Source organism: Zonotrichia leucophrys, chromosome 27, assembly GCF_028769735.1.
Source record: "Zonotrichia leucophrys gambelii isolate GWCS_2022_RI chromosome 27, RI_Zleu_2.0, whole genome shotgun sequence".
Taxonomy (NCBI): Eukaryota; Metazoa; Chordata; class Aves; order Passeriformes; family Passerellidae; genus Zonotrichia; species Zonotrichia leucophrys.
This window is the reverse complement of record NC_088196.1, coordinates 5,322,933-5,336,388: the sequence shown is the minus strand read 5'-3', so window position 1 is coordinate 5,336,388 and position 13,456 is coordinate 5,322,933. Positions and strand designations below refer to the sequence as shown.

At 55.6% G+C, this 13,456-nt stretch overlaps 1 protein-coding gene across 1 annotated transcript; it reads left to right on the top strand.

Moving 5' to 3' along the window:
* Positions 1–441: 441 nt before the first annotated feature.
* Positions 442–2,479, top strand: NXPH3 (neurexophilin 3). The gene is made up of 2 exons (XM_064733639.1): positions 442–764; positions 1,569–2,479. The coding sequence occupies exons 1-2, from the start codon at positions 705–707 to the stop codon at positions 2,388–2,390; spliced, it is 882 nt and encodes a 293-aa protein (XP_064589709.1). The 5' UTR covers positions 442–704; the 3' UTR covers positions 2,391–2,479.
* Positions 2,480–13,456: the final 10,977 nt, after the last annotated feature.

Below are 13,456 nucleotides of genomic sequence, written 5' to 3'. Positions count from 1 at the left end.
GGCTTTTGCCTTCCCCTGGATGGAGGGATGGGGCCGATCCCAGAGGGCGATGCCGGCGACAAGGACAGAGCTGAGACCCCCGCGTGTCCCCCCTGTCCCCCCATCCCGTTCTCCCAGTGCTGCCCCTCATGAGGGAGCCACGGGGACTTTGCAGAGCCCCCAGAGCCCCCCAGAGCCCCTCAGGGACCCCTCGGGGGGCTCCGCTGGGCCGCGGGCACCAAAGGGTTACTCCGGAGGTGCCGCTCGGCCCCGGCACCTGGCGGGGGAGGCGGGCGCGGAGCCGGAGCGCGCAGGGATGGAGCGAGCGGGGATGGAGCGAGCGGGGATGGAGCGAGCCGGGCATGGAGCGGAGTTTCCCTGAGCCCCGGGCGGGCGGGGAGCGCAGGGGCGGCCGCGGGGGCCGGGAGGCGGCGGGGCGGGCAGGGGCACGGGGAGGGGACAGCCCGGGGGACACGGACACGGCAGCGGCCGCAGGTGGAGCCGCCGAGCCTCGCCCGGACCCGGAGCGGCCCCGCGGGGCGGCGGGAGCTGCCGGGGCCACCATGGGCCGGGGGGGGCCGTAGGGACCGCTCCGCACGGGGACCCCCCCTGCCCCTCGCTGACGCCGGAGGAGAAGGGAGGGAAAGACGGAAAAAGGAGGAAAATCCCGGCGAAAGCCTCCCCGAAAGCGGAGCCGCCGAGAAGGCGGCGGCGCCGGCTGGAAAATGCATCTTCTTCCTCGGAGCTGCGTCCTCCTCCTCCTCCAGGGCAGCATCGCGCTGCTGGTGAGCGCCGGGCGGGCAGGGGGGTTCGGGGGCTGCGGGGGTCGCGCAGCCTCGGGCAGGGGGCGTGCGGGGATCCCCAAAGCCGAGCCCGCATCCTCGGGAGAAAACGCGTCCCAAAACTTCTGCGATTCGGCCGCGGGGAGCGGGCAGGGCTGCGAGGAGAAGGCTCCGGATGGCCCCAGAAATCCGCACCCCCAAACCCCGCTCGGCAGCCGGGGAGGGCTCGGGCAGAGCCGGGGCCGGGCCGGAGCTTCCCGGAGCTTCCTCCGCTTCCCGCTGCCCCCTCGGCCAGGTCAGCCCCGGGCACGCCGGGGTTCTTCGGGTCCCACAGCCCCTCCAGCCGCCCTGGGTGTGGGGTTTGGGGGTTCCGGGAGCGGAGCTGGCGCAGGAGCCCGGGGCAGCTCCCCGGTGACAACTCCGCTCCGCTGTCCCTTGTCCTGCGCTGTCCCCCTGCCCCGGGGGTCCCCAGGCCCTGGTGGGGTTGGAGGGGGGACAGGGGTGGGGGTGAGGGCGCAGGGGGTGCGGGAGCTGCGCCCTGAGCGGGCAGAGAGCGGATCCCGGCTGCTCGCACCCATTCCCGGAGCGGCCGGGAGGGAGGAGAGCTGGAGGTGCCGCTGCCGGAGGGGAAACAGAACAGAATAAAGAGAAGATCGGGGCAGCGAGGCTGGGGAAGGGGCTGGCAGGGCTGGGTGACACTGAGGAGGGGGCTGGCACGGCTCGGTGACCATGGGGAAGGGGCTGGCAGGGCTCGGTGACACTGGCAGGGCTCGGTGCCACCCACAGCTCCTCCATGCCCCCATCCAGGTGTTGTGCGCTCCAGAGGACCCCGGGAAAGGAGCGGATCCAGGCGAGCCCCGGGCCCGCGGCAGAGCCCCGAAGCTGCTGCGGGAGCTGCTCTCCCCAAAGCCCCTCCCTGGCCTGGGCCCGGCCCCGCCGCAGAACCGGAGCCTGCCGGGGCCGGGCGGCGCCTCCCAGGAGCTCGGGGGGACCCCGGTGAACCGGGCAGGGCTGGAGCTCCCGGTGAACCGGGCAGGGCTGGAGCTCGGGGCAGCCGCAGCTCACCTGGCAGGGCTGGAGCTCCCGGTTCACCGGCCCGCGTTGGAGCTCGGTCCCCGGGCACAGCGGGACCCACGGCCAGCCCCGGGCAGGCCCCTGCAGAAGCTTTTCGGCTGGGGAGACTTTTACTCCAACATCAAGACGGTGAAGCTGAACCTGCTGATCACGGGCAAGGTGGTGGATCACGGCAACGGCAGCGTGAACGTCTTCTTCCAGCACAACTCCACGGGCCACGGCAACATCTCCGTGAGCCTCGTGCCGCCCACCAAGGCCGTGCAGTTCGACCTGGAGCAGCAGATCTTCATGGAGGCCAAGGAGTCCAAGGTGTTCAACTGCCGCGTGGAGTCGGAGCAGGTGGCGCGGGCCAGGAAGACGTCGCTGTGCACCTTCGACCCGGCCAAGACGTGCTCGCAGGAGCACACGCAGAGCCGCGCGGCCTGGCTGTGCTCGCAGCCCTTCCGCGCCGTCTGCGTCTACATCACCTTCTACAGCAGCGACTACCGCCTGGTGCAGAAGGTGTGTCCCGACTACAACCGCCACAGCCAGCGGCCCTACTTCCCCTCGGGCTGAGCCCCGGGACGGAGATTCCCGCGATTCCCGGGGCACCGAATCCCAGGATCCCGGGACAGCGATTCCTGAGATTCCTGGGGCACCGAATCCCAGGATCCCGGGACAGCGATTCCTGCAATTCCTGGGCCCATTACGCAGCGATTCCAGCACCGATCCAGCGATTCCCGGACAGCGTCTGAGATTCCTGGGCACCGAATCGATTCCGGGGCACCGAATCCCGGATCCCGGGACGCGATCCGCAATCGGCCACCTACCGGACAAATTCCCAGGACAATCTGGATTCCTGGCACGATCCGATTCCAGGGCACCGAATCCCGGATCCCAGGACAGTGATTCCTGATTCTGGCCATTACGGCCGATTCCGGGGCACCGAATCCCGCGATTCCCGGGGCACCGAATCCCAGGATCCCAGGACAGCGATTCCTGAGATTCCTGGGCCACCATTACCGAGCAGCGATTCCCAGGCACCGAATCCTGGGATTCCCGGGGCACCGAATCCCGCGATTCCCGGGGCACCGAATCCCAGGATCCCAGGACAGCGATTCCTGAGATTCCTGGGCCACCATTACCCGGCAGCGATTCCCGGGGCACCGAATCCTGGGATTCTGGGGCAGCAATTCTTGGGATTCCTGGGGCTGCCATTCCCGGGCAGTGATTCCCGCCATTCCCGGGGCACTGAATCCCGGGATTCCGGGACAGCGATTCCTGAGATTCCTGGGCCACCATTCCTGGGGAGCAATTCTGGGACAGCGATTCCCAGGCTGGGATTCTGGGACAGCGATTCCCAGGCTGGGATTCTGGGGCTGTGATTCTGGGACAGTGATGATTCCCGGGATTCCTGGGTTGCCATTCCCTGCCAGAAATTCTGGGGTCACGATTCTGGGACAGCGATTCCCGGGATTCCTGGGCCTCCATTCCCTGGCAGCGATTCCCAGGCTGCGATTTTGGGGTCGCGATTCCCGGACAGCGATTCCCGAGATCCTGGGGGCACCAGGGGCTGGGGGGAGGGATGGCGGTGGTTTTGGAGCAGGGGATGCTCTCTGGAAACCCCAGGCATGGAAGGAAGAGAAGAATTTCCTGTTTTCCCCGGTGGGAAGAGCGACAGCGGCAGCCCCAGGGGTCTGCAGAGCCCGGGATGGGGAGCGAGGGCTGGATTTGGGATGTGGCATCAGGGGGAACGAGGGCTGGATTTGGGATGTGGGATCAGAGGGAACGAGGGCCGGATTTGGGATGTGGATCAGGGAGCAAGGGCGGATTTGGGATGTGGGATCAGAGGGAACAGGAGATTGGGATGTGGGATCAGGGACGAGGGCAGGATTTGGGATGTGGAACAGAGGGAACGAGGGCTGGATTTGGGACGTGGGATCAGAGGGAACGAGGGCAGGATTTGGGATGTGGGATCAGGGGGATGAGGGCAGGATTTGGGATGTGGCATCAGAGGGAACGAGGGCTGGATTTGGGATGTGGAAACAGGGGGAAAAGGGCCGGATTTGGGATGTGGGATCAGGGGGAGCGAGGGCTGGATTTGGGATGTGGGATCAGGGGGAGCGAGGGCAGGATTTGGGATGTGGGATCAGAGGGAACGAGGGCAGGATTTGGGATGTGGGATCAGAGGGAACGAGGGCCGGATTTGGGATGTGGGATCAGAGGGAGCGAGGGCTGGATTTGGGATGTGGGATCAGGGGGAACGAGGGCTGGATTTGGGATGTGGGATCAGAGGGAATGAGGGCCGGATTTGGGATGTGGGATCAGAGGGAATGAGGCCGGATTTGGGATGTGGGATCAGAGGGAGCGAGGGCTGGATTTGGGATGTGGGATCAGGGGGAACGAGGTGGATTTGGGATGTGGGATCAGAGGGAACGAGGGCTGGATTTGGGATGTGGAAACAGGGGGAACGAGGGCTGGATTTGGGATGTGGGATCAGAGGGAACGAGGGCCGGATTTGGGGTGTGGGATCAGGACAGAGCCACGGTCGGGACTCGAGTTCCTCAGTGCAATAATGGCTCGGCCTGGTTGGGGTTGGGGGTTCGGGGTTAAAAGGGCTCCTTTGGAGGAAGGGTCGCGGCCCCTGGAGAGCGGGAAGAGCTCGGGAAAGGGGGAAAAGCCGCCTGATGGTGCCACTGATCCCAATCCCTGCCCAAATCCCAGCCCCGATCCCAGCCCCGATCCCTCCCCGCTCCCGGCGCCGCCGTTCCCGGGCACAGGGGTGGGAACGGGAGCTCGGGGCCGGGGTTTCATTCCCAGGGAAGGAACGAGGAACGGGAACTGCCCCGCGCCGCCCCGGGCAGGGAATAAAGCGCTCACGGTGGCACCGAGGCAGGGCCGGAGTTTTTTGTGGGAGGAGAGGGAAAACAAACGTGTGGGGTTGGGAATGATGGCCAAGATCCAGGCCTGAGTCCAGCTCCAGCTTTGGGCTGCCAGGACCTGGGCACCCAGGCTCCCTTTATGTGGGTATTCCCAATTTCCTCCCCTTCCCCAGGGATCCAAACCCCAGACTCCCATTTTTGTGATATTCCAAATTTCCTCCCCTTCCCCAGGGATCCAAGCCCCAGAATCCCATTTTTGTGATATTCCCAATTTCCTCCCCTTCCCCAGGGATCCAAGCCCCAGAATCCCATTTTTGTGATATTCCCAATTTCCTCCCCTTCCCCAGGAATCCAAACCCCAGACTCCCATTTTTGTGATATTCCCAATTTCCTCCCCTTCCCCAGGGATCCAAACCCCAGACTCCCATTTTTGTGATATTCCCAATTTCCTCCCCTTCCCCAGGAATCCAAGCCCCAGACTCCCATTTTTGTGATATTCCCAATTTCCTCCCCGTCCCCAGGAATCCAAACCTCAGGTTCCCATTTTCGTGATGTTCCCAATTCCCTCCCCTTCCCCAGACACCCGAATTTCCGTCTCTCACCTATGTGGGTATTCCCAGCTCCCAGGTGTTCCCATCTCCTCCCCTTCCCAGACATCCAAATTTCAGGCTCCTATTTTTGGGGCATTCCCAACCTCCTCCCCTTCGCAGCCATCCAAACTTCCGTCTCCCACTTCCCCTGGCACCTTCCCTCCTCCAGAAAAGACCAAAAAAAGCCACTTCCCTTCCCTTTCCCCCCTGAATTCCCTGAATCCAGAGCACCAGGCCAGCTCCAAAAATTCCTTCCCACCCTCACAGGACAGGTCCTGCCCCCGGAGCTGGGTTTGCACTTCCCAAAATTTATTTATTCCCAAAATAAATCCCTTCTCCAGAGCTCTTTGCTGGCTGCTGGCAGGATTTCAGGATGAGCTCCCACATCCAGCCAGGAGCTGCTCCCCAAAACCCACAGAAACTCCAGAATCCATGAGGGGATTTTCCTCACAGAGCCCCCAAAGTTGGGGAAAAGCTCCGGGAAATTTCAGCTTTCCAGGAAATAACGGGAGCGAGCTTGGATTGAGGAGGGGAGGGGGAAATGTGGGGAACTAAAAACATTCCCGAAGGACTCGGGTTTGTGGGAGGAAGGAGACACAAAAACCGTTAAAATTCTCTCATTGAAAAACAAACCAAAACCCAAAGAAATCCCGGCACAAAAGTTGGGGAAATGCGGAGGAATCGCAGGGAACGGGCGGCGGGAGCAGGAGGAGGCTCCAAGGATGCGCGGCGGCCGCCGGGGGGATGCGGAGCCGCCGTTTCTAAGGAGACCAGGACGGGCCATTATTCCAGCCTGGAGAGGAGAATTCCTGCTCCAGGAGCAGCGCAGGAGCTGAGGGAGCAGCAGCGCCCCAGGAGAAACCCCCGCACCCCAAACCCACCCCAAAGCCACCCCAAACCCACCCCCGGAGCCCAGCGCGGCCGAGCATCCCTGGAACTGCCCGTGCTGGGGCTGTTCCTGCCTTTGATCCAGGAGTTATCCCGGTTTCCCCATCACAGCCAGACCCCAAAGCGCGGCCCTGCCCCGCAGACAGCGATGTCAGGAATTCCCGGTTTTCCAGCAGGTTCTGGGATGGTTTTCCCTCCCATCCACGGCACAGGACGGGATGGAGATGCCACCACCGAGCTCTCGCCATCCATGGGTTGTCCTGTGCCTCGGGGGAGGGAAAACCTCGGGAATCCCATCCCAAACCCCCTCCCGGCACCCAGGGGTGGATTTTAGGGAGAGAAGGATCCCAGGTGCTCCCACAGGGCCGCATTCCCAAAGGATTGGGATGCAATCCCAAAAGAAGAGGCCGGATGGCTCCTGCCCGCTTTTCCATGGCTGCGGGGGCTTTTCCTCCTCCCGAGGGCTGCAGGAGGTGCCTGGATCCCCTGGGATCAGGGAGCAGCTCCTGGGAATGCTGGAACGCTGCACTCCTGGGATTCATGGGCAGGAGAAGCAATGGGATAACGGGAGAGGGAAGTTTGGGAGGATGGAAAACGCAGACCTGGAATAAAACAACAGGGAAAGCTGGCAAGGACAGGAATGGAAAACTCATCCAGCCCCAGCCCAAATCCCTCCGGACTCCGAGGCCCGAGCAGAGAATTCCCAGCTCGGATCCCAGCCCTGCCTGCCGTGGAAACGCCGTCAATAATTCAGGACGGGCTCCGGAGGCGCGGAACGCGCGCGGCTCCCTCGGGAACGGCTCGGGAAGGCTGGGATGGAGCAGCCCCCACCCCTTCCAGGGGGCTCCCCCCTTTGGGAGCTGCTGCTCCCACCTTCCATGGAATTGGGGTGCCTGTGGAAATCCGGGAATGCTGAGAGGGTAAGGCAGGGAGCAGGGAGGGCTCCCACATTCCCAGGGTTTCTGTTCCAAACTGGATCCAGCATGGCCACGTCCACCCAGGGAGAACAGCCCAGAGCGGGAGGGAATCCCGAGCTCCAGGGCTCTGGAATGTCATGTCCTGTTCAGGAAAACACAATTCCAACACAAATCCAGGGAAGAGACGGCGCTGAAGGAGATTCCTGATGGATTCTGTGCAGGGAATGATGGATAACAAGGGAGCAAGGCAGTGCTGGAGCAATCGGAGTTTTCCAAACCTTTGGAATTGCAGCCTGGTTTTAACTCTGCTCCATCTCATCTCTAGGACCTGACACATCCCCCTGGATGCTGAAATCCAGCCTGGAATATTCCCATTCCATTCCCATTCCCATTCCCATTCCATTTCTTTCCCATTCCCATTCCCATTCCCATTCCCATTCCCATTCCCATTCCTATTCCCATTCCATTCCCATTCCCATTTTATCCCCATTTTATTCTCATTCCCATTCAATTTCTTTCCCATTCCTTTCCTATTCCCATTTCCATTTCCATTTCCCTTCAATTTCCATTCCATTCCCATTTTATTCCCATTTCATTCCCATTCCCATTTCCATCCCCATTCCCATTTTATTCCCATTTCCATCCCCATTCCCATTTTATTCCCATTTCCATCCCCATCCCCATTCCCGTTCCCATTTTATTCCCATTCCATTCCCATTCCTTTCCCATTCCATCCCATTCCTATTTTATTCCCATTCCCATTTCATTCCCATTCCCATTTCCATCCTCACTCCCATTTTATTCCCATTTCCTTCCCCATCCCCATTCCCGTTCCCATTTTATTCCCATTCCATTCCCATTCCCATTTTATTCCCATTCCATTCCCATTCCACTCCTGTTCCCATTCCCATTCCATTCCATTCCATTCCATTCCATTCCATTCCATCCCATTCCATTCCCATTTTATTCCCATTCCCATTCCCATTCCCATTTCCATCCCCATTTCCATTTTATTCCCATTTCCATCCCCATTCCCATTCCATTCCCGTTCCCATTTTATTTCCATTCCCATTCCCATTTTATTCCCATCCCATTCCCATTTTATTCCCATCCCATTCCCATTCCATTCCCACCCTCTCCCATCCCCAGTTGTTTTTTCCCTGGGGGAATCCGAGCCATTCCTGGATTTTCCCTCCCCTTGGATTTTCCCGGATTTTGGGCTGCTCCAGCCCTTTCCACGGACGGGGATTTGCTCATCCCAGCCCTGGCTCTCAGCAAACCTTGGGATCTTTAATTAACGCCCTCCTTGGCTCGCCGGGCTCAGCCAGATGGAGCTTAATTTAATTAGGAGATTTTAATTACCCACAATAGCAGGATTTCCAAGCCATGGACAGGAGCAGAGGTTTTGGGATCAGCCCCCTGGAGCTGCCCATGGGATGCAGGGAGTGCTGGGCTCTGCTTTCCCAAAATTGCCTGGATTTGGTCAGCATTCCAAGGAATTTTGGCCACACCCAAACAAATCCATTGGGAAACTCCATCCGTCCATCCCAAAACCCTCAGCAGGGGAATGGCTGAGCCTGAGGGAGCTCTGGGAACAAAATCCTGGGATTTTTTTGGTGCTTCAGGGATCAGAATTTGCCAAGGAATGCAGGCAAGAATTCCAGAGGGATCCTTGGGAGCTCATCCCTGCTCCCAGGGCTGTCCCAGTTCTCCCAGTTTGGCCAGTTGATCCCCAACCCGCTGCATGAAATCCATGAAATCCATGAAATCCACGAAATCCACGAAATCCATGAAATCCATGAAATCCATGAAATCCTTGCCTTTCCTGCAGGAATCAGGGATCCAGGGAGCTGCTGCTGGGAGCAAGAGGATAATAATAAATAAATAGTATAAAAATAATAATAAAAAAAATAAATAAAATATACCAATATAATAATAAAAATAAAATAATAACTATAATAATGATGATAATGAAAATAATGAAAATTAAAATAATAATTAAAAATAAAAATAATAATAGTAATGATGATGATAATAATAATAATAATAATAATAATAATAATAATAATAATAATAATAATAATAATAATAATAATAATAATAGTAATAATGATAATAATAATAATTCCAAGAGGAGCCCTGGGTGCCATCCTCTCCCTGCCAGGATCCCTCCTCATTCCATGCCACAATTCCCCTCCTGTCCCCGGCCCTTCCCCATTCACTCCCTCAATTAACACAGCTCCTCCAGGGATTTGAATAATTCAGTGCCAGGGATGGAATCCGATGGAAGGAGCAGCAAAAATCCCAATTCCTCTTGAACCAAACCCGGGCTGGATTTCCCTGCCCACGCTTTGCCCAGGAAACTTCAAAAAGCCAAATCCTACGGAGCTGCTCCTGCTTTATTTATCCAGTTTATTTTCCAAAAGCCTCCCAGGCCATTTATTTCCCCAATTATTTCATGTGCTGCTCTTTTTATTTTTCCCTGGTTTTTTTCCCCCAGTTTCTTTTTCCTGCCCCACTCAGGGAAGTCTCTCCCCCTTTTTGTGCATCCACAGCACCCCCAGCTTTAAATTAAATTAAAATTAAATTTATATTTCAATGAAATTGAAATCAAACACGCCCAAGAATCTGGGATTGCCAAATTTCCTGCAGCCTGAGCCTGGAACTGCAGCCAAGGAGCAAAGTGGGCAGCAGGTCAGGAAAGAACAAATAAACCCAACCAAACCCTCTCTAATTAAATGTCTTCATATTAAATGAACTCCAAAAAACCTCATTGGGAACAAGGGGGGGAATTTGGGACACCAGGATGGAGATGAAGGAAAATGGAGGGAGAACTTCAGAGAATAAACCCCAGGAAGTGGAGAGAGCTTCAGAAATGGAGTCCAAAAAATGAAATTAAATAAAAAATTGCTTCATTCCCTTTTCTGGGAGAGCCAGGAAAATCCTGCAGAAAATACCTGGGACAAACAGGGACAAATGGGGACAAATGGGGACAAATCCAGGGACAGGGAAAAGGGTCTGGGGCTGGATGCTGAGGGGCTGGAGCTGGGAGCAGGGACAGGGATCCATTCCAGGGGTTCAGGGATTAAGGGATGCAATCCTGAGGGATTCAGGGATCCAGGAATCCATTCCAGGGATTCAGGGATCCATTCCAGGTTGATTCAGGGATTAACTCCTGGTGGATTTGGGGATCCATTCCTGGTGGATTTGGGGATCCAGGGATCCATTCCTGGGGGATTCAGGGATTCAGGGATCCATTCCAGGTTGATTCAGGGATCAATTCCTGGGGGATTCAGGGATTAATTCCTGGGGCATTGAGGGATTAATTCCTGAGGGATTCAGGGATTCATTCCTGGGGGAATCAGGAATTAATTCCTGGGGGATTTGGGGAGCCATTCCTGGGCCATGCAGGGATCCAGGGATCCATTCCAGGGATTCAGGGATCCATTCCTGGGGGATTCAGGGATTCAGGGATCCATTCCAGGTTGATTCAGGGATCAATTCCTGGGGGATTCAGGGATCCATTCCTGGGGGATTCAGGGATTAATTCCTGGGGGATTTGGGGATCCATTCCTGGGAGATTCAGGGATCCCTGGAGCCATTCCTGGGCGATGCAGGGATCCAGGAATCCATTGCAGGGGTTCAGGGATTAATTCCAGGGGGATTCAGGGATCAATTCCTGGGGGATTCAGGGATCCATTCCTGGGGGATTCAGGGATCCATTCCTGGGGGATCCAGGGATCAATTCCTGGGGGATTCAGGGATTAACTCCTGGTAGATTTGGGGATCAATTCCTGGGGGATTCAGGGATTCAGGGATCCATTCCAGGGATTCAGGGATCCATTCCTGGGGGAATCAGAAATTAATTCCTGGGGGATTTGGGGATCCATTCCTGGGAGATTCAGGGATCCATTCCAGGGGTTCAGGGATCCATTCCTGAGAGATTCAGGGATTCAGGGATTCATTCCTGGGGGATTTGGGGATCAATTCCTGGGGGATTTGGGGACCAATTCCTTGGGGATTCAGGGATCCATTCCTGGTGGATTTGGGGATCAATTCCTGGGGGATTCAGGGATCCATTCCTGGGGCATTCAGGGATTAATTCCTGGGGGATTTGGGGATCAATTCCTTAGGGATTCAGGGATTCAGGGATTCATTCCTGGGGGATTTGGGGATTCATTCCTGGGGGATTTGGGGATCCATTCCTGGGGGATTCAGGGATTCATTCCTGGGGGATTTGGGGATCCATTCCTGGGGGATTTGGGGACCAATTCCTTGGGGATTCAGGGATTCATTCCTGGGGGATTTAGGGATCCATTCCTGGGGGATTCAGGGATCCATTCCTGGTGGATTCAGGGATCCATTCCTGGTGGATTTGGGGATCAATTCCTTGGGGATTCAGGGATTCATTCCTGGGGGATTTAGGGATCAGTTCCTGGGGGATTCAGGGATCCATTCCAGGGATCCAGGGATTCATTCCTGGGGGATCAATTCCTGGTGGATTTGGGGATCCATTCCTGGGGATTCAGGGATTCATTCCTGGGGGATCCAGGGATCCATTCCTGGGGGATTCAGGGATTCATTCCTGGGGGATTCAGGGATTCATTCCTGGGGGATTTGGGGATCCATTCCTGGGGGATTCAGGGATTCATTCCTGGGGGATTCAGGGATCAATTCCTGGGGGATTCAGGGATCCAGGGATTCATTCCTGGGGGATTCATTCCTGGGGGATTTGGGGATCCATTCCTGGGGGATTCGGGGATCTCTGGAGCTGCTCCAGGGATCCAGGGGAGAACAGGGAGGAGGAAGAGGAGCATCAAAGCCGGCCCAGGGGGATGAGAGGTCGCTGTCTGATCCCTGAGCAAAGGCAAGAGCAGGAATTCAAAGCCGGAATTCAAAGCAGCAGCACGAGGTCCAGGCTCAGCGTGGCTCCTCTGAAAAGCTGCTGGGTAAAAATTCCCTGTGCTTGTGGAATTCCCAGCTCTGGAATGCTGATTGTTAAATATTCCCTGTGGAATTCCCAGCTCTGGAAATCTGATTGTTAAATATTCCCTGTGGAATTCCCAGCTCTGGAATGCTGATTGTTAAATATTCCCTGTGGAATTCCCAGCTCTGGAATGCTGATTGTTAAATATTCCCTGTGCTTGAGGAATTCCCAGCCTTGGAAAGCTGATTGTTAAATATTCCCTGTGGAATTCTCTGCTCTGGAAATCTGATTGTTAAATATTCCCTGTGGAATTCCCAGCCTTGGAAAGCTGATTGTTAAATATTCCCTGTGGAATTCTCTGCTCTGGAAAGCTGATTGTTAAATATTCCCTGTGGAATTCCCAGCCTTGGAAAGCTGATTGTTAAATATTCCCTGTGGAATTCCCAGCTCTGGAATGCTGATTGTTAAATATTCCCTGTGGAATTCCCTGCCTTGGAAAGCTGATTGTTAAATATTCCCTGTGCTTGAGGAATTCCCAGCCTTGGAAAGCTGTTAAATATTCCTTGTGGAATTCCCAGCTCTGGAATGATGATTGTTAAATATTCCCTGTGCCATTCCCAGCCCTGGAACTCTGATTGTTAAATATTCCCTGTGCTTGAGGAATTCCCAGCCTTGGAAAGCTGATTGTTAAATATTCCCTGTGGAATTCTCTGCTCTGGAAATCTGATTGTTAAATATTCCCTGTGCCTGTGGAATTCCCAGCCTTGGAAATCTGATTGTTAAATATTCCTTGTGGAATTCCCAGCCTTGGAAAGTTGATTGTTAAATATTCCCTGTGGAATTCCCAGCCTTGGAATGCTGATTGTTAAATATTCCCTGTGCCATTCCCAGCTCTGGAATGCTGATTGTTAAATATTCCCTGTGGAATTCCCAGCTCTGGAAAGCTGATTGTTAAATATTCCCTGTGGAATTCCCTGCCTTGGAAAGCTGATTGTTAAATATTCCCTGTGCCTGTGGAATTCCCAGCTCTGGAAAGCTGATTGTTAAATATTCCCTGTGGAATTCCCAGCCTTGGAAAGCTGATTGTTAAATATTCCCTGTGCTTGAGGAATTCCCTGCCTTGGAAAGCTGATTGTTAAATATTCCCTGTGCCTGAGGAATTCCCAGCTCTGGAAATCTGATTGTTAAATATTCCCTGTGGAATTCCCAGCTCTGGAAATCTGATTGTTAAATATTCCCTGTGCCTGAGGAATTCCCAGCTCTGGAAAGCTGATTGTTAAATATTCCCTGAGGAATTCCCAGCCCTGGAAATATTCCCTGTGCAACATTCCTAAAAACCTCCCCTGGCTTCCAGGAATCTCAGGGCACCAGCAGGACATAGAAGTGATGAGAACGTGAGGAGGCTTAAAACTGGAACAGAATTAAAAAATAACAACGG